Source organism: Melanostigma gelatinosum, assembly GCF_949748355.1.
Source record: "Melanostigma gelatinosum genome assembly, chromosome: 16".
In the NCBI taxonomy this organism is placed as follows: domain Eukaryota; kingdom Metazoa; phylum Chordata; class Actinopteri; order Perciformes; family Zoarcidae; genus Melanostigma; species Melanostigma gelatinosum.
Genome location: NC_136649.1, coordinates 19,844,259 through 19,860,279, shown reverse-complemented (window position 1 = coordinate 19,860,279; position 16,021 = coordinate 19,844,259). Strand labels below are relative to the sequence as shown.

General features: G+C 40.8%; 3 protein-coding genes across 3 annotated transcripts; 2 read left to right on the top strand and 1 right to left on the bottom strand.

The window, feature by feature from the left end:
- Window positions 1–799: 799 nt before the first annotated feature.
- tdrd6b (tudor domain containing 6b) lies at window positions 800–5,966 on the top strand (the record flags this gene model as incomplete). Its single annotated transcript, XM_079286166.1, has 2 exons — window positions 800–5,839; window positions 5,928–5,966. The coding sequence occupies 2 exons, from the start codon at window positions 800–802 to the stop codon at window positions 5,964–5,966; spliced, it is 5,079 nt and encodes a 1,692-aa protein (XP_079142292.1).
- A 735-nt stretch (window positions 5,967–6,701) lies between these two features.
- On the top strand, window positions 6,702–10,407 carry ankrd66 (ankyrin repeat domain 66). Its single transcript, XM_079285979.1, has 3 exons — window positions 6,702–6,844; window positions 9,224–9,452; window positions 9,644–10,407. Exons 1-3 carry the CDS (start codon window positions 6,706–6,708, stop codon window positions 9,780–9,782), a joined length of 507 nt encoding a protein of 168 aa, XP_079142105.1. The 5' UTR covers window positions 6,702–6,705; the 3' UTR covers window positions 9,783–10,407.
- adgrf3a (adhesion G protein-coupled receptor F3a) lies at window positions 10,184–15,736 on the bottom strand (the record flags this gene model as incomplete). The annotated part of the gene is made up of 12 exons (XM_079286164.1): window positions 15,632–15,736; window positions 15,451–15,509; window positions 15,236–15,360; window positions 14,863–15,078; window positions 14,356–14,448; window positions 14,125–14,271; window positions 13,724–13,832; window positions 13,371–13,464; window positions 13,011–13,190; window positions 11,076–12,413; window positions 10,954–10,995; window positions 10,184–10,240 (listed from the first exon to the last, which is right to left on the bottom strand). Exons 1-12 carry the CDS (start codon window positions 15,641–15,643, stop codon window positions 10,184–10,186), a joined length of 2,472 nt encoding a protein of 823 aa, XP_079142290.1. The 5' UTR covers window positions 15,644–15,736.
- Between the last annotated feature and the right edge of the window lie 285 nt (window positions 15,737–16,021).

The window sequence follows — 16,021 nt, the reverse complement described above, 5'->3', positions numbered from 1 at the left end:
GATTTTAATTTGTTCTACTTTCACAACAGAGTTTAATTTCGCAGAAAAAATCTGAAGTGATGAGAGTCAAACTGGTTTGAAATCGTTCTCGAATTTAAAAACAAAAGATTTTACAAACTCAATTATTTGCTCACTCATCAGAATACATGCCACTTTATACTGGCACAACATTTCAAGGATTACTCTGCTGAATCAACCAGCAAGTATATTTACCATCATAATCATGGTGCCCAACATAAGCATAATTGCTAATTACTTCACCACCTGCTGTCAAACTGGTATTATTAAAATGCATATTGAATGACTTAAAATAATATATCTATGTATCTAAATATTTTATGTCTTGAATTGTTAATACTGCAATTGCTGGTGAAAATGCAGCCTCCAACTGCTGTACATGAGGTGACTGTCACTTGGATCTGATCGGAAGCTCAATCGTGCGAGTTGGATGAGACGTCTCCTTCTACCTGTAGAAAATGTTTGCATGTTCAGCAGATGGACAGTGGATGGCACCAAATGCTAATTTACTGACTCTCACACTGGTTGGTTCAGAGCTGTTGATCCAGCCTTAGCTTGTAGTGTTTAGTTTGCAAATAATCTGTCAGTGTTGATGAGGCTCTGCTTGAGATCACTGGCCCTCTTTGCAGATGCAGGTTTCCTGTGTTTGACTGATGTCCACATGATTCATGAAGTGTTTTCTACGGGATGCATTTGTAGTTTATATGTGATGCATCATCAATCTCATTGAACATTTAATTTATTTCTGTTTTGCAGGTGTATTTGACCTCTGAACTTCACAATGTGTTCAATTCCCGGGCTTCCAACGCCCGGATCAGAAGTACCTGTTGTCATCACAAGGGCAAACTTGAACCCCGATTGTGGTCTTGTGGAATTATGGGTTAACATGGATGATGGAAGGAAGCCTGCTTATGAGCAGATGAGAGAGGAAATTCAGATTCCTAAAATAAAGTTTGATGGATCAGAAGGAAAACCAGGAGATCTCTGTCTGGTTTGCATCAGTGACACATGGCACAGAGCTCGGATTGGATCGATTCAAGGTGAAACTTGCAATGTTTTTCTAATTGACCAGGGACAGCCCCACATCACCACACGTGAAGCTTTAGCATGGGGCCAGAGTGACTGTTTTCGCCTTCCTCCTGAAACTGAATCATGCATACTTGCAAATGTCCTCTCCCTTGAGAATAACTGGCCTGAATTAGCCACAAAGTTTTTGGTGTCTCTGCCTGGAAAGACGTTTATGGGACTGGTTCAGCACGTGCTGATGCCAGACAGGACTATCCTCCTCGACATACCAATTGTTTCCAAGCACATCTGTGACATTGGAGTTACAAAGAAGATGCCAGTAGATGAGTTTAAAAGTCTTGTGCAGAGATGCCTTGAGGACGTACGCCCAACGCAGGAACAGAATGTTAATTGCCAACTTGAGCAGCATGACCGATACTTTTGCCCAGAACTGTTAACTGATACTTTTGAAATTGTCAACGTGACAGAGGTAACTAATCCATGTAACATTTTTTGCCAACTCCACATTTTTTCCAAGGCAGTGACGATTTTATCAGAACAGATCCAGCAGCACTATAAAGAGAACTCAGATTTAGGAGAATCACAACCTTTGACCTGCGGGGATCCATGTGCTGCTCGAGGGATAAACGGCAGATGGCATCGCTCGTTATTAAAAGAAGCGATGACTAGCGATGGTGCTGTAGAAGTCTTGCATGTGGATGAAGGAAAAATTGAATTTGTCCCAGTTGGAGACATTAGACCTCTGCATGGAAAATTTCTGAGAATGCCAGTTGTCTCATATCCCTGTTCTCTCGAAGGCGTAAAAGATAATGGCACAGGTTGGACTACAGGCCAGAATGATTACTTAAAATCACTGCTCCTGAACCAGAAGTTTGTGGCAAAGTTTAACCACCACAATATACCTCAAGATGTCTATCATGTCAGTCTCTATGCAGATGATGATTCATGCATAAACAATTGTTTTCAAGAGAAGTCCGGACCTTTTTCATCCTCCGCGACAGAACGAGATACAAATGTCCAGAATGAACCCATTCCCTCCTCATTTCTCAGTTCACTTGAAAACCAACATTGCATAGATTTACAGAACAAAGTCACTGTAAATGTTGATGGTTTTCAAGAAGAAACTTTGCCATGCACAAAGAACCAAGCAGTCAATGGTAGGACCGATGGTCTACCCACTTCTGGAGCTGATGATGCTCATATCAAAGAGAGTTCAGAGCATCCAGACCCTATGGTACAGATTAATGGGCATCTTTCAACAGGTTTCCCCTCTGAGGTGCAAAATGCTTGTGATGATGAGGCGTTCACTGTAGGAAGTAGTGTCGGTGTAAAAGTATCTTTCATTGAAAGTCCACAGACATTCTGGTGTCAACCAATGAAAAACTGTGACTCTCTCAGACACCTGATGCAGGACCTGCAAAACCACTATGCATCCATCCACCCTCAGCCACTTGTTGCGTCAATCTGTGTCGTTCGTAATCCAGACAATGACATGTGGTATAGAGCAAGGATCATGGCAAGTCGCCACTCTCCTATTGTGGATGTGAGATTTATAGACTATGGTCAAACTCAAACGGTCCCTGTGCGAGATGTGTGCCCCATTGATCCAGCTTTCCTACGGCTGAATGTGCAGGCTTTCCAGTGTTGCTTGTTCAATTGCGAGAATTCCACTAATCCCACTTCCATCACTCGGACTGATAACGCAGAGTTTCAGCAGTATGTGGATTCATGCGCTTCATCAAACATTGGGTTGAAATGCACTGTGATGGCTGTAACATCTGATGAAGAAGGTCTGCTGCTCAATGTGGTCCATATTGAAGCGCCATCTGACGGTGCATGCAAGCTTCCGACTCAGGAATGTGCACAGGCTCAAGCGCTCCTTCAAATTCCTCCATCAGATGTATACAATTACTCCACATACAATATTGAGGTTGATGGAAAAGAAGATGTGTGGATAACCTATTCAGAGAATGTCAATCTATTCTACTGCCAACTGGACAGGAATTTACACTTGTTTTACAAAGTGATGAAAACTGTTAAACAACTAATCAGCCAGCCACCGTGCACAGATTACCCACTTGGACTTGATAGCATTTGCTTTGCTAGGTTCACTGATAATCAGTGGTACAGAGGTCAAGTGGTAGAAATGTCTCCAAAAATTAAAGTGCACTTTGTGGACTATGGTCGTACCCTTTCAGTGAATGAATCTGATATTTGTCCCTTTCCCACGGAAGCAAGTGTGGCCAGGTCTGTTCCTGTGCAGGCTGTCCCACTTGGATTGTTTGAAGTCTCTACAGAAGTGCCACAGGAAGTCAACGAGTGGTTTTCAGAGAGTGCTGTTGGCCAAATGTTCACCATTTCAGTGGTAGCAAAAGGGGAGAAAGGGAAGCTCATTGTTGAACTGTTTGCTGGAGCTCTGAATTTAAATGTGAAAGTCAGAGAGATGATATCAAAGATAACACAACAAGAGACAACTGGTGTCATTCAGCAGACTGACCAGCAGCTCTCAAACGGCTCAGAACATGACAGTGTGCAAAATGAGGACTGTTTAACGCAAGAGCTTATGAATGTATCCGTATTGACAATGATGAAAGATCCCAATAAAGTGCACAACAATGGACCATGTGCAAGAGATGAGCGGAGTTCACAATCCATAACTAATGCCTCTGCACAAGAGTTTGAAAAGAAGACTTTAGATGAAGGAAGAAAACCAACTTTGGATATTATGGACAAAGAAATTGAAGGTGGCCAAGGTGACTCAGGAACACAACTTTCCCCTTCTTCCTGTCCCGAGGGAAATGTCAACATCTGCATGTACAAGTGGCCAAACATGTCTCAAAATGGGATCAAGGAGGTATATGCATCCTGCATTGTTGGCCCACATTACTGCTGGTGTCAGTATGCCAACACTGAAGACCTGAACATGGTGTCGAGTCTTGCTCAGGAAGCAGGACAGACTCAACAGGACATGATGTTCCCTGAGACTCTTGCTCCTGGCAGTCCATGCCTTGCTCAATTCTCCAGTGACAACAAGTGGTATCGAGCGCAAGTAATTCGCAGAGTTGACGATGCCTTCCGTGTCTTGTTTATCGACTATGGAAATGAGTGTGATGTTAACTTCAAGAATGTGAGATCACTGCCACAGAGTCTGCTGGAGAAGGCTCCTCAGGCCTTTTTGTGCTCTTTGAATGGATTTGATGAGTCCAGGGGCTCCTGGAATGACGAAGTTTACAATGACTTCTACAATCTTCTGGTTGATAAACCACTAAAACTGACAATGTTCAACATGGATGACCATTCAGAGGCTGCAGTTCCTCAATATGCAGTGGAACTTGAGTGTGACGGAGCAATTGTTAATGCAGCAATGCAGAAATACTGGAAACCAGTTGCCAAAGAGCGCGTTTCAATAGAACACCCTGAAAAAGAAGCTGTCCTCCAAGATATTCAAACTGAGACCAACATGACACATCCTAATGTTTGCAAAGGAAACGTGAATACTTGTATGTACAGGAAGCCAAACTTCTCCAAAAACAAAAAAGAGGAGGTATATGCTTCTTGTATTGTGCAACCCCATTTCTTCTGGTGTCAGTACGCCAACGCGGAGGAGCTCAGCGAAGTGTCAACGCTTGCTCAGGAAGCAGGACAGACACAACAGGACAAGATGTTCCCCGAGACTCTTGGTCCTGGCAGTCCATGCCTTGCTCTGTTTTCCAGTGACAAACTGTGGTATCGAGCTCAAGTAATTTCCAGAATTGGTCATGCATTCAGCGTCTTGTTTATCGACTATGGAAATGAGTCTGACGTTGACACGAAAAATGTGAGATCGCTGCCTCAAAGTCTGCTGGAGAAGGCTCCTCAGGCCTTTTTGTGCTATTTGAATGGATTTGATGAGTCCAGGGGCTCCTGGAATGACGACGTTTACGATGACTTCTACAATCTTCTTGTTGATAAACCACTAAAACTGACAATGTTCAAAATGGATGACCATTCACAGGCTGCAGTTCCTCAGTATGCAGTGGAACTTGAGTGTGACGGAGCGGTTGTTAATGCAGCAATGCAGAAATACTGGAAACCAGTTGCCAAAGAGCACGTTTCAATAGAACACCCTGAAAAAGAAGCTGTCCTCCAAGATATTCAAACTGAGACCAACATGACTCATCCTAATGTTTGCAAAGGAAACGTGAATACATGTACGTACAAGAAGCCAAACTTCTCCAAAAACAAAAATGAGGAGGTATATGCTTCTTGTATTGTGCAACCCCATTTCTTCTGGTGTCAGTACGCCAACCGGGAGGAGCTCAGCGAACTATCAACACTTGCTCAGGAAGCAGGAAAGATGCAACAGGATATGATGTTCCCTGAGACACTTGGTATTGGCAGTCCATGCCTTGCTCTGTTTTCCAGTGACAAACTGTGGCATCGTGCTCAAGTAATTCGCAGAGTTGACGATGCCTTCTCTGTCTTGTTTATCGACTTTGGAAACGAGGCTGATGTTGACATCAAGAATGTAAGATCACTGCCTCAAGGTCTACTGGAGAAGGCTCCTCAGGCCTTTTTGTGCTCTTTGAATGGATTTGATGAGTCCATGGGCTCCTGGAATGACAAAGTTTACGATGACTTCTATAATCTTCTGGTCGATAAACCACTCAAACTGACGGTGATCAACATGAATGACCATTCAGAGGCTGCGGCTCCTCAGTATGCAGTGGAACTTGAGTGCGAGGGAGCAGTTGTAAATACACTAATGGCGAAATACTGGACACAGACCATGCCTTGGAAGAATGTTTGGGATCAGGTTAGTAGGCTAAACTTAGTGTCACTTTTCAACCTTAGAAAGTTATTGTTGATTGAGATATCTTATGTTTAAGTGTCTTATTCACCAGTTAATTTCATACCTTTTCATCTTTAGTGACCCAAGATAAGTGTCAACCTCTGCAAGGGAAATTCAAGTCATGAAGGTGAATTATTGATATTCAGACATAAAAGCAGATTTTATGTTCTCAATGTGATCTTATCTTGGTGTATGTTTTTCAGCTCTGGACCAGGATGAATGCCCATGGGGGGGAAACCCAGTTGCGAGAGAACAGCCTTTACTTTCGTTCACTGAAAGTTCACATTTGTCTTGTTAGAAATGTTATTTTACTAACTATATGAAATGTCCTGTGACGAATTTGCCAATAAACACAGTACTTGTATGAATATATAAATGGGTGTTTTCATTTTTTTTAATGGATTATACACATTTGAAACGGGCTGTTTAGTAGGTTGGGTTAGCGCTGCAAAGCTTTTTTTTTAAAGGCCAAGGATTAATAAACTTCAGCTCTTCAGCATATATTGAGTCTTATAGTCACACAATTTCTATTTGTGTTGATGAAAGTGATCCAATTTGGGTATCCATTATGATGCTGCAGCCCCTCCCCAGCCCATATGGAGACAAAAGACACTAAAACAGCATAAAATAACCCCTGATATTCACCCCCATGAAACATTTCTGGGGGAGCGACTGCACATCAATCTATTCAGTGTGTCATGTATCTGAAATATACAGACTGTGGTTTCATCTACAGCAGGTGGCAGCATTTACCATCTACAGACTCTGATTAGTACCGGGTCCCATCTTTTGTGTTTCCAACTGTTGCTATGGCACCTACCAGTAACTAAATGACCGAGTTGCACCAAGCAGCAGCAGCGGGGGATTTTGATCGAGTTGAGGCGATTCTAAGGCAAAATGAATGCAATCCAAATCAGAGGGACATTGACTGGAGCTACAAGACGCCTCTTCACTGGGCAGCAGCTCAAGGTATAGTGGATCAGTGGAAATATACCGTGTCCTTAATTCCCCTGATACGCCTGCAGGCAGTGGTGTATAGTAACGAAGTAGAAATACTTCGTTACTGTAACGTTACTTAAGTAGTTTTTTTGGGTATCTGTACTTTACTTTAACTTACTACTTATATTTCTGTTTACTTTTACGTTTACTTCACTACATTTTGCAAAGAAAACTGATACTTTTACTCCGATACATTTCCCCTGAAACCTTCGTTACTCGCTACAAAATCAAATCTATCTTTAGAAACAAAATGAATCCTGAGAGCAGCGTCGGGGACTGTGGTGGAACACAGACTGCAAGCCAGCAGGTTTGGTGAATCAGTGGTCCTAGCAGCAAGTTAAATCATTGGTTAGTCACGTTAATGCGCAATTGCAAACGAGTGCTCTCAAAGCCGCGGTGTTTTGATGCCCAGTGATGCCCAGGATGCTACATGCTATAAGCTAGCGGGCGACTACATGAGTAGAATTCCACTCTACGATGACTGATTTCGTGATGGAAGCAGAAATGGAAGCACCTGCTACTCCCGCAACAAACGACGGTGGTGACGAAGACCAACACCAGTGGATCGCTAGCGAGTTAGTGAGCTGAGGAAGTGTTGACAGTTGTGCAGCACTAGTTGGCTAACGTTAGCTGTAGCTGTATACACGGATTGACAGGAGCCGCGAGAGCGCAGCATTCGGGGAATTCTTTGCAGCAGTGCGCAAGCTGTCTGTGACGCTGAACACACCTCTACCTGCCTCAGCGGCCTGTGAAAGACTATTTAGCATCGCAGGACTAGTCTTCAGCCCAAGAAGAGCGAGGCTGAATTCTCGCAATTTTGAAAACCAACTTCTTTTGAAGATGAACAGGACATTTTTCAGTATTATGATGATAAGTTCATAGTAGATGCAAAAGTATACTTATGTACAATATATTATGTTGAACATTGTTGCTCCTGGGTGGATCACAGCCAACCCAATTATGTTCAACACAGCTCCATGTCCTTGGTCATGGTGCCACAGCACTTAAAAGAATAAACTTCATAATTCTCAAAATTCTGACCCTTTACTTTTTTATGAACAGCATTTACTTGTACTTTTACTTCCAATGAACAGGTTATGATGTTCATTTAATGTTCAGGTTGTGATGTACATTTAATATCAGAAAATTACTTTTGATACTTAAGTACTTTTGTACTTAAGTACAATAAATATCAGATACTTTAAGACTTTTACTCAAGTAGTATTCTAAGAGGTGACTTTTTACTTTTACTTGAGTAGTTTTCCAGTAAGGTATCTTTACTTTTACTCAAGTATGGCTTTTGAGTACTTTATACACCACTGCCTGCAGGTCAGATATAGTTTTACACTTGTCGCGATTCAAATACTGTTTAGTTAAAGATAACAGAAGTGAGTGTCCAAGATGCTCTTAAAGTGGACGGTCTCATATACCGTATTTCCCTCTTCTTTCTTTGGGGACTTTATCTTAGATTTATTGGTTTCTCCATCAAATGTTTTTATTTTTAAAGCAAATTCAATATATCAGTATATTTTTGTTAGGGTTGACTCTTGTGTCTTGAGGTTTAAATGAACGAAACTTTTTGTAACAGTACGCACCAGAAAACACAAATAATTCATGCTGGATGAGAGCAGACTGATAGAGTAGCTATTCGGTATCAGTCTGTTATTTAAGGTACCGATCAATTCAATTTGATGTTAATGCTGTTTGATTTACCTTAGTTTATTGTGTATTTTGTGGTTTCATATTTGTTTATATTTACTTGGCAGTCTATTTTGATATTTTCTTTCTAATAAAAGTTGTCATATTAGAAACACAGCAAGCAGGATTTGTGTTTTGGATTTTAGATGTAAGGGCTTTAACCATTAACATTATCTTCTTTAACAATTATTTACTGTTCATTTTGTAATATGTCAGAAAATCTTGTTAAAAGTCCAACATTTCATCCTCAAATGTCTATATTCAATTTTTCGATGACGTAAAACAAAGAAAAGAAGCAATCAGTCACACTGAAGAAACTTGAAACAGGGAATGTTTGGTATTTCTGCTTGATAAATGGCTTATCACATAGGCAATTCATCAATTATCACATTTGTTGGCAAGAACATTTCTCTCGATCAACCAATTGATGAATTGTTTCACCCTTATACCCCTTTGTTTACTTGTGGTTAATGGATTGCGGCCTTAATGTGAAGTGCCCTTTTTGTGCGTCACTGAATTTATTGTTGTCTTCTGTTGCTCCTATTTCTTCCATCTTATTTATTGAATTCCCTTTACCACACGAAATAATATATTTTTTTTATGTATTTAAAAACATCAGGTCTTCAAATCACTGCCATGTCTTTTCTGCAGGACATACAGAAACGGTCAGGATCCTCATTGAGCACGGAGCCAGGCCGTGTCTGAGGACGGAGCATGGATGGACTCCTGCCCACAGCGCTGCCGAGTCCGGCCGGCTGGCTGTGCTGCGGCTGCTGCACTCCTTCCATGCCCCTATAGACAAGGAGGACTGCTGTGGAGACAAACCAGCACGGCTAGCCGAAATATATGGACACCATGACTGTGTTCTGTTCCTTAAAAAGTATACGATGAAGCCCATGTTTTCCAATTCTTATTTAATTCTCTAAATCATACATTCCTGATTTTCTTACATGTGTCATAAATTAATGACACATTTCTTCTAAATACAAAGCTTTTCTTTCAAAATTACAACCCAATAACAATAACTTTAACAGTTAAATCAGTAAATTGCCCTGTTTTTGTATGTTGCAGAGCAGAAATTGAATGCCAGGCCTACCGCAAAATGGCAGCCCAGAAAGGGATTTCAGTGGATGACACAGATGAGGAGTGGGCAGAACAAGGAAAGGGAAATGAAGATAAAGCGATCCGTGAGAGCAACATTCAGACGTAGGCTTAACTCACCTTTAGTCCACAAAGTGTGTATAAAAGTGGCATTCGTTTAGCCTTTCAGTTGACAGTGTTACTGTGGCTTTTAAGGGCTTCCATACTAATTAAAAACACCGTAAATACACAGTATTGCTCAAACCACATGAGCAATAATATGTAATTTAATTTAAAGCAATAAACAAAGAATACAGGTTGGAAATATTTCCTGTTTAAAACACGAATATCTACTTAAACATTACAACATTGTACAGTGGACTTCAACTTGTATCACAGGTAATAAATCAAAGTAAACAACAATAAAGTAGTCCCGTCGGTAGAGACAATGTAACTGCAAATCTGTGGTTTTATAAATTCCGATGCAGTTTGTTTCGATGTAAGAGAGAGTGCACATATTTGAGAAGATTCTCACTTCCTCCAAGTTGAGTCTAACGTTGTGACGCTGTCAGTAGTCGATGCTGGCGCCTGGAGAGCAGAGGAGAAGGATGCGTCAAATGAATCAATGAGTCAATGTGGCATTTTAATTCAGAGTGAACCCAGTTGTAGAACACTTACATTTCTCTTGAGCTGTTTCAGCAGTGCATCACGGGTCTGTCAACGTTGAATTAAAACATTATTAATGGTGCTACCTTGTCTGTGGTTTGTAACATTTCTCATTTAACTTCTTAAGTGTAACCTCTGAAGTGCGTGGTCATTTGGATACACTCCCTGATTTCGGTGTAGAGCCACTATGCTAACATTTATTCCCACATATTTGCCGATGTTTAAAAAACTCAACACAATTCCCAAGGATTTTACATCTTTTTAACCTTATTACAGAATCATGGAGTATGTATCTTCAAAGGAATAGTTTGACATTTAGGGATATATGCTTATTTGCTTGCTCAACAGAAATTAGATGAGAAGACCGTTATACATGAAACTGAAGCCAGCTATTAGCCGAGCTTAGCATAAAGACCATCAGAGATGCTGTGCGTGCCCAGAGGTAGGACTGAACGATAAATCATATTTATTTGATTACTACCATTGTAAATGCCTTTCTGAGCTAAATGTACTCTCATCACATCACCTTCTGACAAAGTAACACGGTACAGTATCAAATATCAAAGCTGATCCAGAAATGCAAAAACCTTATGATTTAGGTTGCCGTTTTCCTTTAAGAAGTAAAACTGCCTTACCAGTTTGTCCGCCAGGCACGTGGTTAACAAAATGAACAAACCCTGCAAATGAAATGACAAGAGGTTACTGAGCAATACTTTTACGGGTCCAGATGTTTACTCGAGGGTCATTCTGACCATACCTGGAGTGAGTTCAGCAGGGTAAAGATCCAGTGAACGAAGATGGCGATGGTTCCAGATGTGAGGTCAAGAAGCATTACAGCAAACCCAAAAATCCAAGTCACACCGAAGATGGGAGTCAGAAGAATAACTGTCCTCATGACAGTTACGGCAGCCTTTTTTTCATTTTCATTCAGTTTTTCTCTATTCTTAGGGTGATCCAAAAGCTTAATGATGACCACCATCATGGAGAACACGTTAAAGAAGACGATTGCACCGACTGGTATCACAAATGCATGGATGGACCCTTTCATAAGTCCAGCGTAACGCAGCCAACAGGTTTCACTGGAGTAGTACGAGCCTTCAGCGCCGTTATTATAGGAAATAAACGTGATGACGGCAATCAGCAGAGGACACACATAGCCCAGGACTAACGAGAACTTAAGGTATTTTTTCTTGCTCACTTTATGGAACAGGAAAATTGCTTGATGAAGAAGCATGCTGCTCAGACACAACATCCAAAAGAACATGGACAGGTAACAGAAATGCTTCAACAACACGAAGATCCTACACCATATTTCTCTGTTGGCATCACTTGGCTTAAAAGATACCAAAAAACAGCAATCCGCAATGAGCAAACACAGACAAATGTTTACGTGGGCCGTATGGCGTACATATAAAGTACTTGTCTTAACTACCGTACCCCAGACCATCAGTTCTATCACGAGGGTGAGAACGAGTGACACGACTGATACAGACAGTCCGACCAAGGTCAACTCATCGAGCCCGCTGATTTTCACTGGATATTTGGACATTAGAACGGCAAATGAGGACAAATGTGTGCAAATGCAAACGCGCTCATTGGAAGCGAGCTGCCATTCGCATCCTTCTGATGACCAACTGCTGGTGATGTTGTCCCATGAGACGCACTTTAGCTTCACGTTGCGAGGCCTCGGCTTGATCAATGAGAAGTTGATTGTAACCTTAACTGAATCGAATTGATTCCCTTCAGTAGTTACTGACACAATGTGGCTGTTAGGCTCGAATGTTTTATCTTTGTTAGGCAAATAGTTCTCCAGTTCTTTAAAGCCAGCTGTCTTTACACTGCCAGCGTCCGAGCGAACAAGTTCAACACTGTTATTGAACACCGTGCTGAGACATTTTGATGTCTGTGAGCAATTGGATGCGGCTACATCTATATTTCTTTTTTTAGAGGCACCGGTTAAGTTGGTCTTCTGAATCAAGTTCTCAATGGAATCCAGATATGTCTCAGCCAATGAATGATTGCCTTCGTTCGCCTTTGTTGTCCATGATTCGTTAAGAGACTTCTCCAGCATATTGCTGGATGACTCCAGAAAGTCCTGAAAACAAAAGAGCTTGTTTTAATGGCAGTTGAAGTAAAACATGTCTGCTCAAAGTTAGAAAAAGCACGTTCTCCTGGTTGTATTAATCATGAAAAAGATTAAGTAGGGCTAAATGGTAAATATGTGTATTTGACTGTATTCATACTGAATATTGCCTTGAAATGATTGATTTGACGACACATTTGGTCGGTGGTAGAAGCCAGTGAGCTTTAATAGCTTCAGCAAATACTTCTTTACCAGCTACTTTGTCAGAAACACGACACAAGAGCAACAGGTGAAAACTGTTCTCACGTTGCTCTAACAAAGAACTCTTTCAATCATCTGCCTTTTCCCATCATGCCATTCGAAACCGAGAGGCTAAATGTCACCCCGAAAAATAAACTACATTCTTTGGAAATATAAAGTTTTTCATTTTTTCACTTTGTTATTGAGGGCGTGCGGCTTAATTAACGAAGGAACTTGAACAAAACAAAATGCAGAAAAATTTCCGATGGCTTCCTCTTACAAAAATGTAAGTAATTCTCTTTTTGCCTCCGTATCGGCAACACAATGACAACATTCAATAAAGACAATCAAAGATTGTGTTGTACTTACATCCGCTGTGGAGTCATTGTTTATGCTGTGTATCCTTTGACTCAAACTGTAGAGTACTTGAACAGATGCACTCATGTCGGCGGCAGTGTTGATAGTGTCGGAGTCATTAGTGACACTCTCAAGGAGGGAAAATACAACTGCAGCATTTTCATCTAGTGAGCCAAGTCCAATGTCAACAATCTGTAACAACAGCGATGATTTATGTGTCAAAACGTTTAACATTAAGTACCAGCAAAGATTTCATCTCCAATAAACTTATTTTAATTTGCTGCTTTATGTTCTGCTAATATGTTTGGTGCGAGTCCATTTTCTATCAGATGACGGAGAGCTCGCTTTTAAATCTTTCTTATGAAAGCTTACGTTTGCTTTTTGCAGCACACTGTTCACTGCCTGTTTCACACACTTTGAAACCTCTGGTTCCCATGTCGGCTCCAACGCAGGGGCCAACGCAGGGCTGAAATGATCAATCTATTCGTCAATCGACATAAAATGAATCATCAACAAACATTCATTGGTTTCAGCTCCTCAAATTGAATATTAGCAAATTTCTTTAGTCTTCTGTGATGGTAAACTGGATCTTTGGCTCTGGACTGAACAAGCAATTGTGATGGGCATTTTTCACACATTATGTACACAAGCAATTAATGGATTATTTAGAAAGAATAATCAGCAGATTATTTGCTAGTAAAAATAATCATGAGTTGCAGCCTTACTTGCATTTCCTTTCTCTTTGTCCAGCCGCGTTCGTGCATTTTAACACTGCAGTGAAGTCAGCTTTGGTGTTTTCCCAATCACCATCAGCTTTACAGAACAGCTCATTTTCTGTTTTGAAGAAGAAAAGCTAAGGCTTGCTTTATCATGTATTACATATACATAGAACAAAGTGAATCTGATATTCTGTTGGAGCGCTGCAAAAAGCTGGAATGCTGGAATATTTTATCACAGATCACTTTTTGGGTTGAACCTTTAACAAGTAAGATACGTAACAAACACAAGAAATACATCGTGCATACAATTCAAAATGGCAAAATATTAATTATATTGGAATGTGGATGCGATATCGGACAAAGCCATAGTTTTTTTGACAATATTTTACTTAAACACTGAAACATACCATATATGACATTGACAAAAGCTGAAGCATTTCTCTCTTCCCCGCACTTGTTCTTAAAAGTGCACGTTAGTTTTGGTATGATCGAGGGTTGGGTACAGCTAACGATGCCATCGGCTGCATAAACATCATCAGATAATTTAAAAGGACCTGCAAGGATCACAAACGCATGTCGTGTATTTGCAGTTTGCACAAGGATTCAGTGGAACGAATGGTCAAAGTAAATGTACTCACGAACAGTGATGCCCTGGCCTTCCCATGTCACCGTATATTTTTCATTGTCGCTCTTTATCTCACATCTCACTCTTATGTTCAGTGGCTCAGAACCTTTTGTGCAGTGCGGAAATGTCGGTGCTATGGTCATGTAAATTGTTGGCAGGAGCGATATGTCCATTACAGCGCTGGCTTTGTGAGTTATGTTGATTAAGCTTGACTCGTGACGATAGACACATGTATACTCTCCTGAGAAAAGAAAAAAAGACGAGACAAACACGCTTTGAGATGAGTTACATCCCTTTGATGACGTAATAAAATACATGATTTATTACATTTTTAACATAGTAACTAGTAGTCTGTAACATATTGCATTTCAAAAGCAATGTTCCCAACACTGAGTACAAGTACTTCAAAATCATGCTCAAGTATTGAGTACATGTATTGAGTGAATTCCCACCTCTGATTACTCATTTAAATATTCACTGTACGTCAGCTGAACATGTCAAATGTAATGCAGTAATATACCTTCCCACAGCTCGGATATGTTTTTTAGCGTGACTCTGGTCTCCATTGGTGCTGATGTCACCTCTGACTCTGTGCCATTAAATATCTGAAATTCTTCGTCCTCTGTGGTCAGCTGCCACACTGGCAGGGATTTCAGGTCCTCCTGTGATGTGCATGTGAGGTTGGGCTTGTGGGAGTAACACACACGGCCTTCGGGCAGCATTAAATGGACAACACCTGCGGGAAAATAAGAGTCAGCATAGAATCCAAGGATAAGCTACATCCGGAAGGTACGCCGTGTGTCTCTCTGAGTGCCCTTCTAATAAATGAATGAATTCAATCCAGGTTTAGAATCCTAACAGGTGCATCCCACCTTCCGTTAGATATGTATTACCTGTAGTCTCCAAACTAACTGATGCTGACAGAGTGCTGCTCAGGTTTTTTGACTTTTCAATCAACTGTTGTTGTTTGATCTTGGAAGCAAAGGTCATTCCAAAATCTACGATGATGCTTCCAAACCTTCAGTGAAGACAAAGTACAGATCTCAGTCACATGTTGAAAACAAAAAAATAGCAGGAATTATTTTCATTTGGAAAAAAAAGAAAGTACCTGTATTTGGTAATTGTTAACGTGTCAAATCCTGCCAAAGTGCTGAACACTGTTTTCATCTGTAAGGCAACAACTCATCAGTATACTTTGCACAGATGACAAGACCTCAATTACTTACACTATTCCTGCTCTGATAACGGTATTCCATTAAGTAATGTGCTTTTCATTCATAAGTCATTACCTCTCGTAACATTTTGTTATTACACTGCTGAAATTCCTCAGAGTCTTTTTCTTCCAGACACTTGTAATGATCCTGTCCTTTTAAAATAATAGATCCATATACAGCAACTGTGAAAAAAAAGAAGATACATGCTTGATACACAATAAATACACAGACATATGCGCATGCAAACGCAGGAGAATATATCCAAATACCTGTTTCGTTTGAAACACACATGCGAGGCGGTTTGGTGAAGGTGCATTTCTTGTCGCCGCAACATTTCTTACTCGATTCCTGACAAACGTGATCGCTCCATTTGAAGTCTGGCCGGCAGTTGCACTCTGTGCCGGTCGAGACAGACTTACAGACTGATTGGGGGAAAAAAGCATTGTTGTTTAACTTGGGGATTCA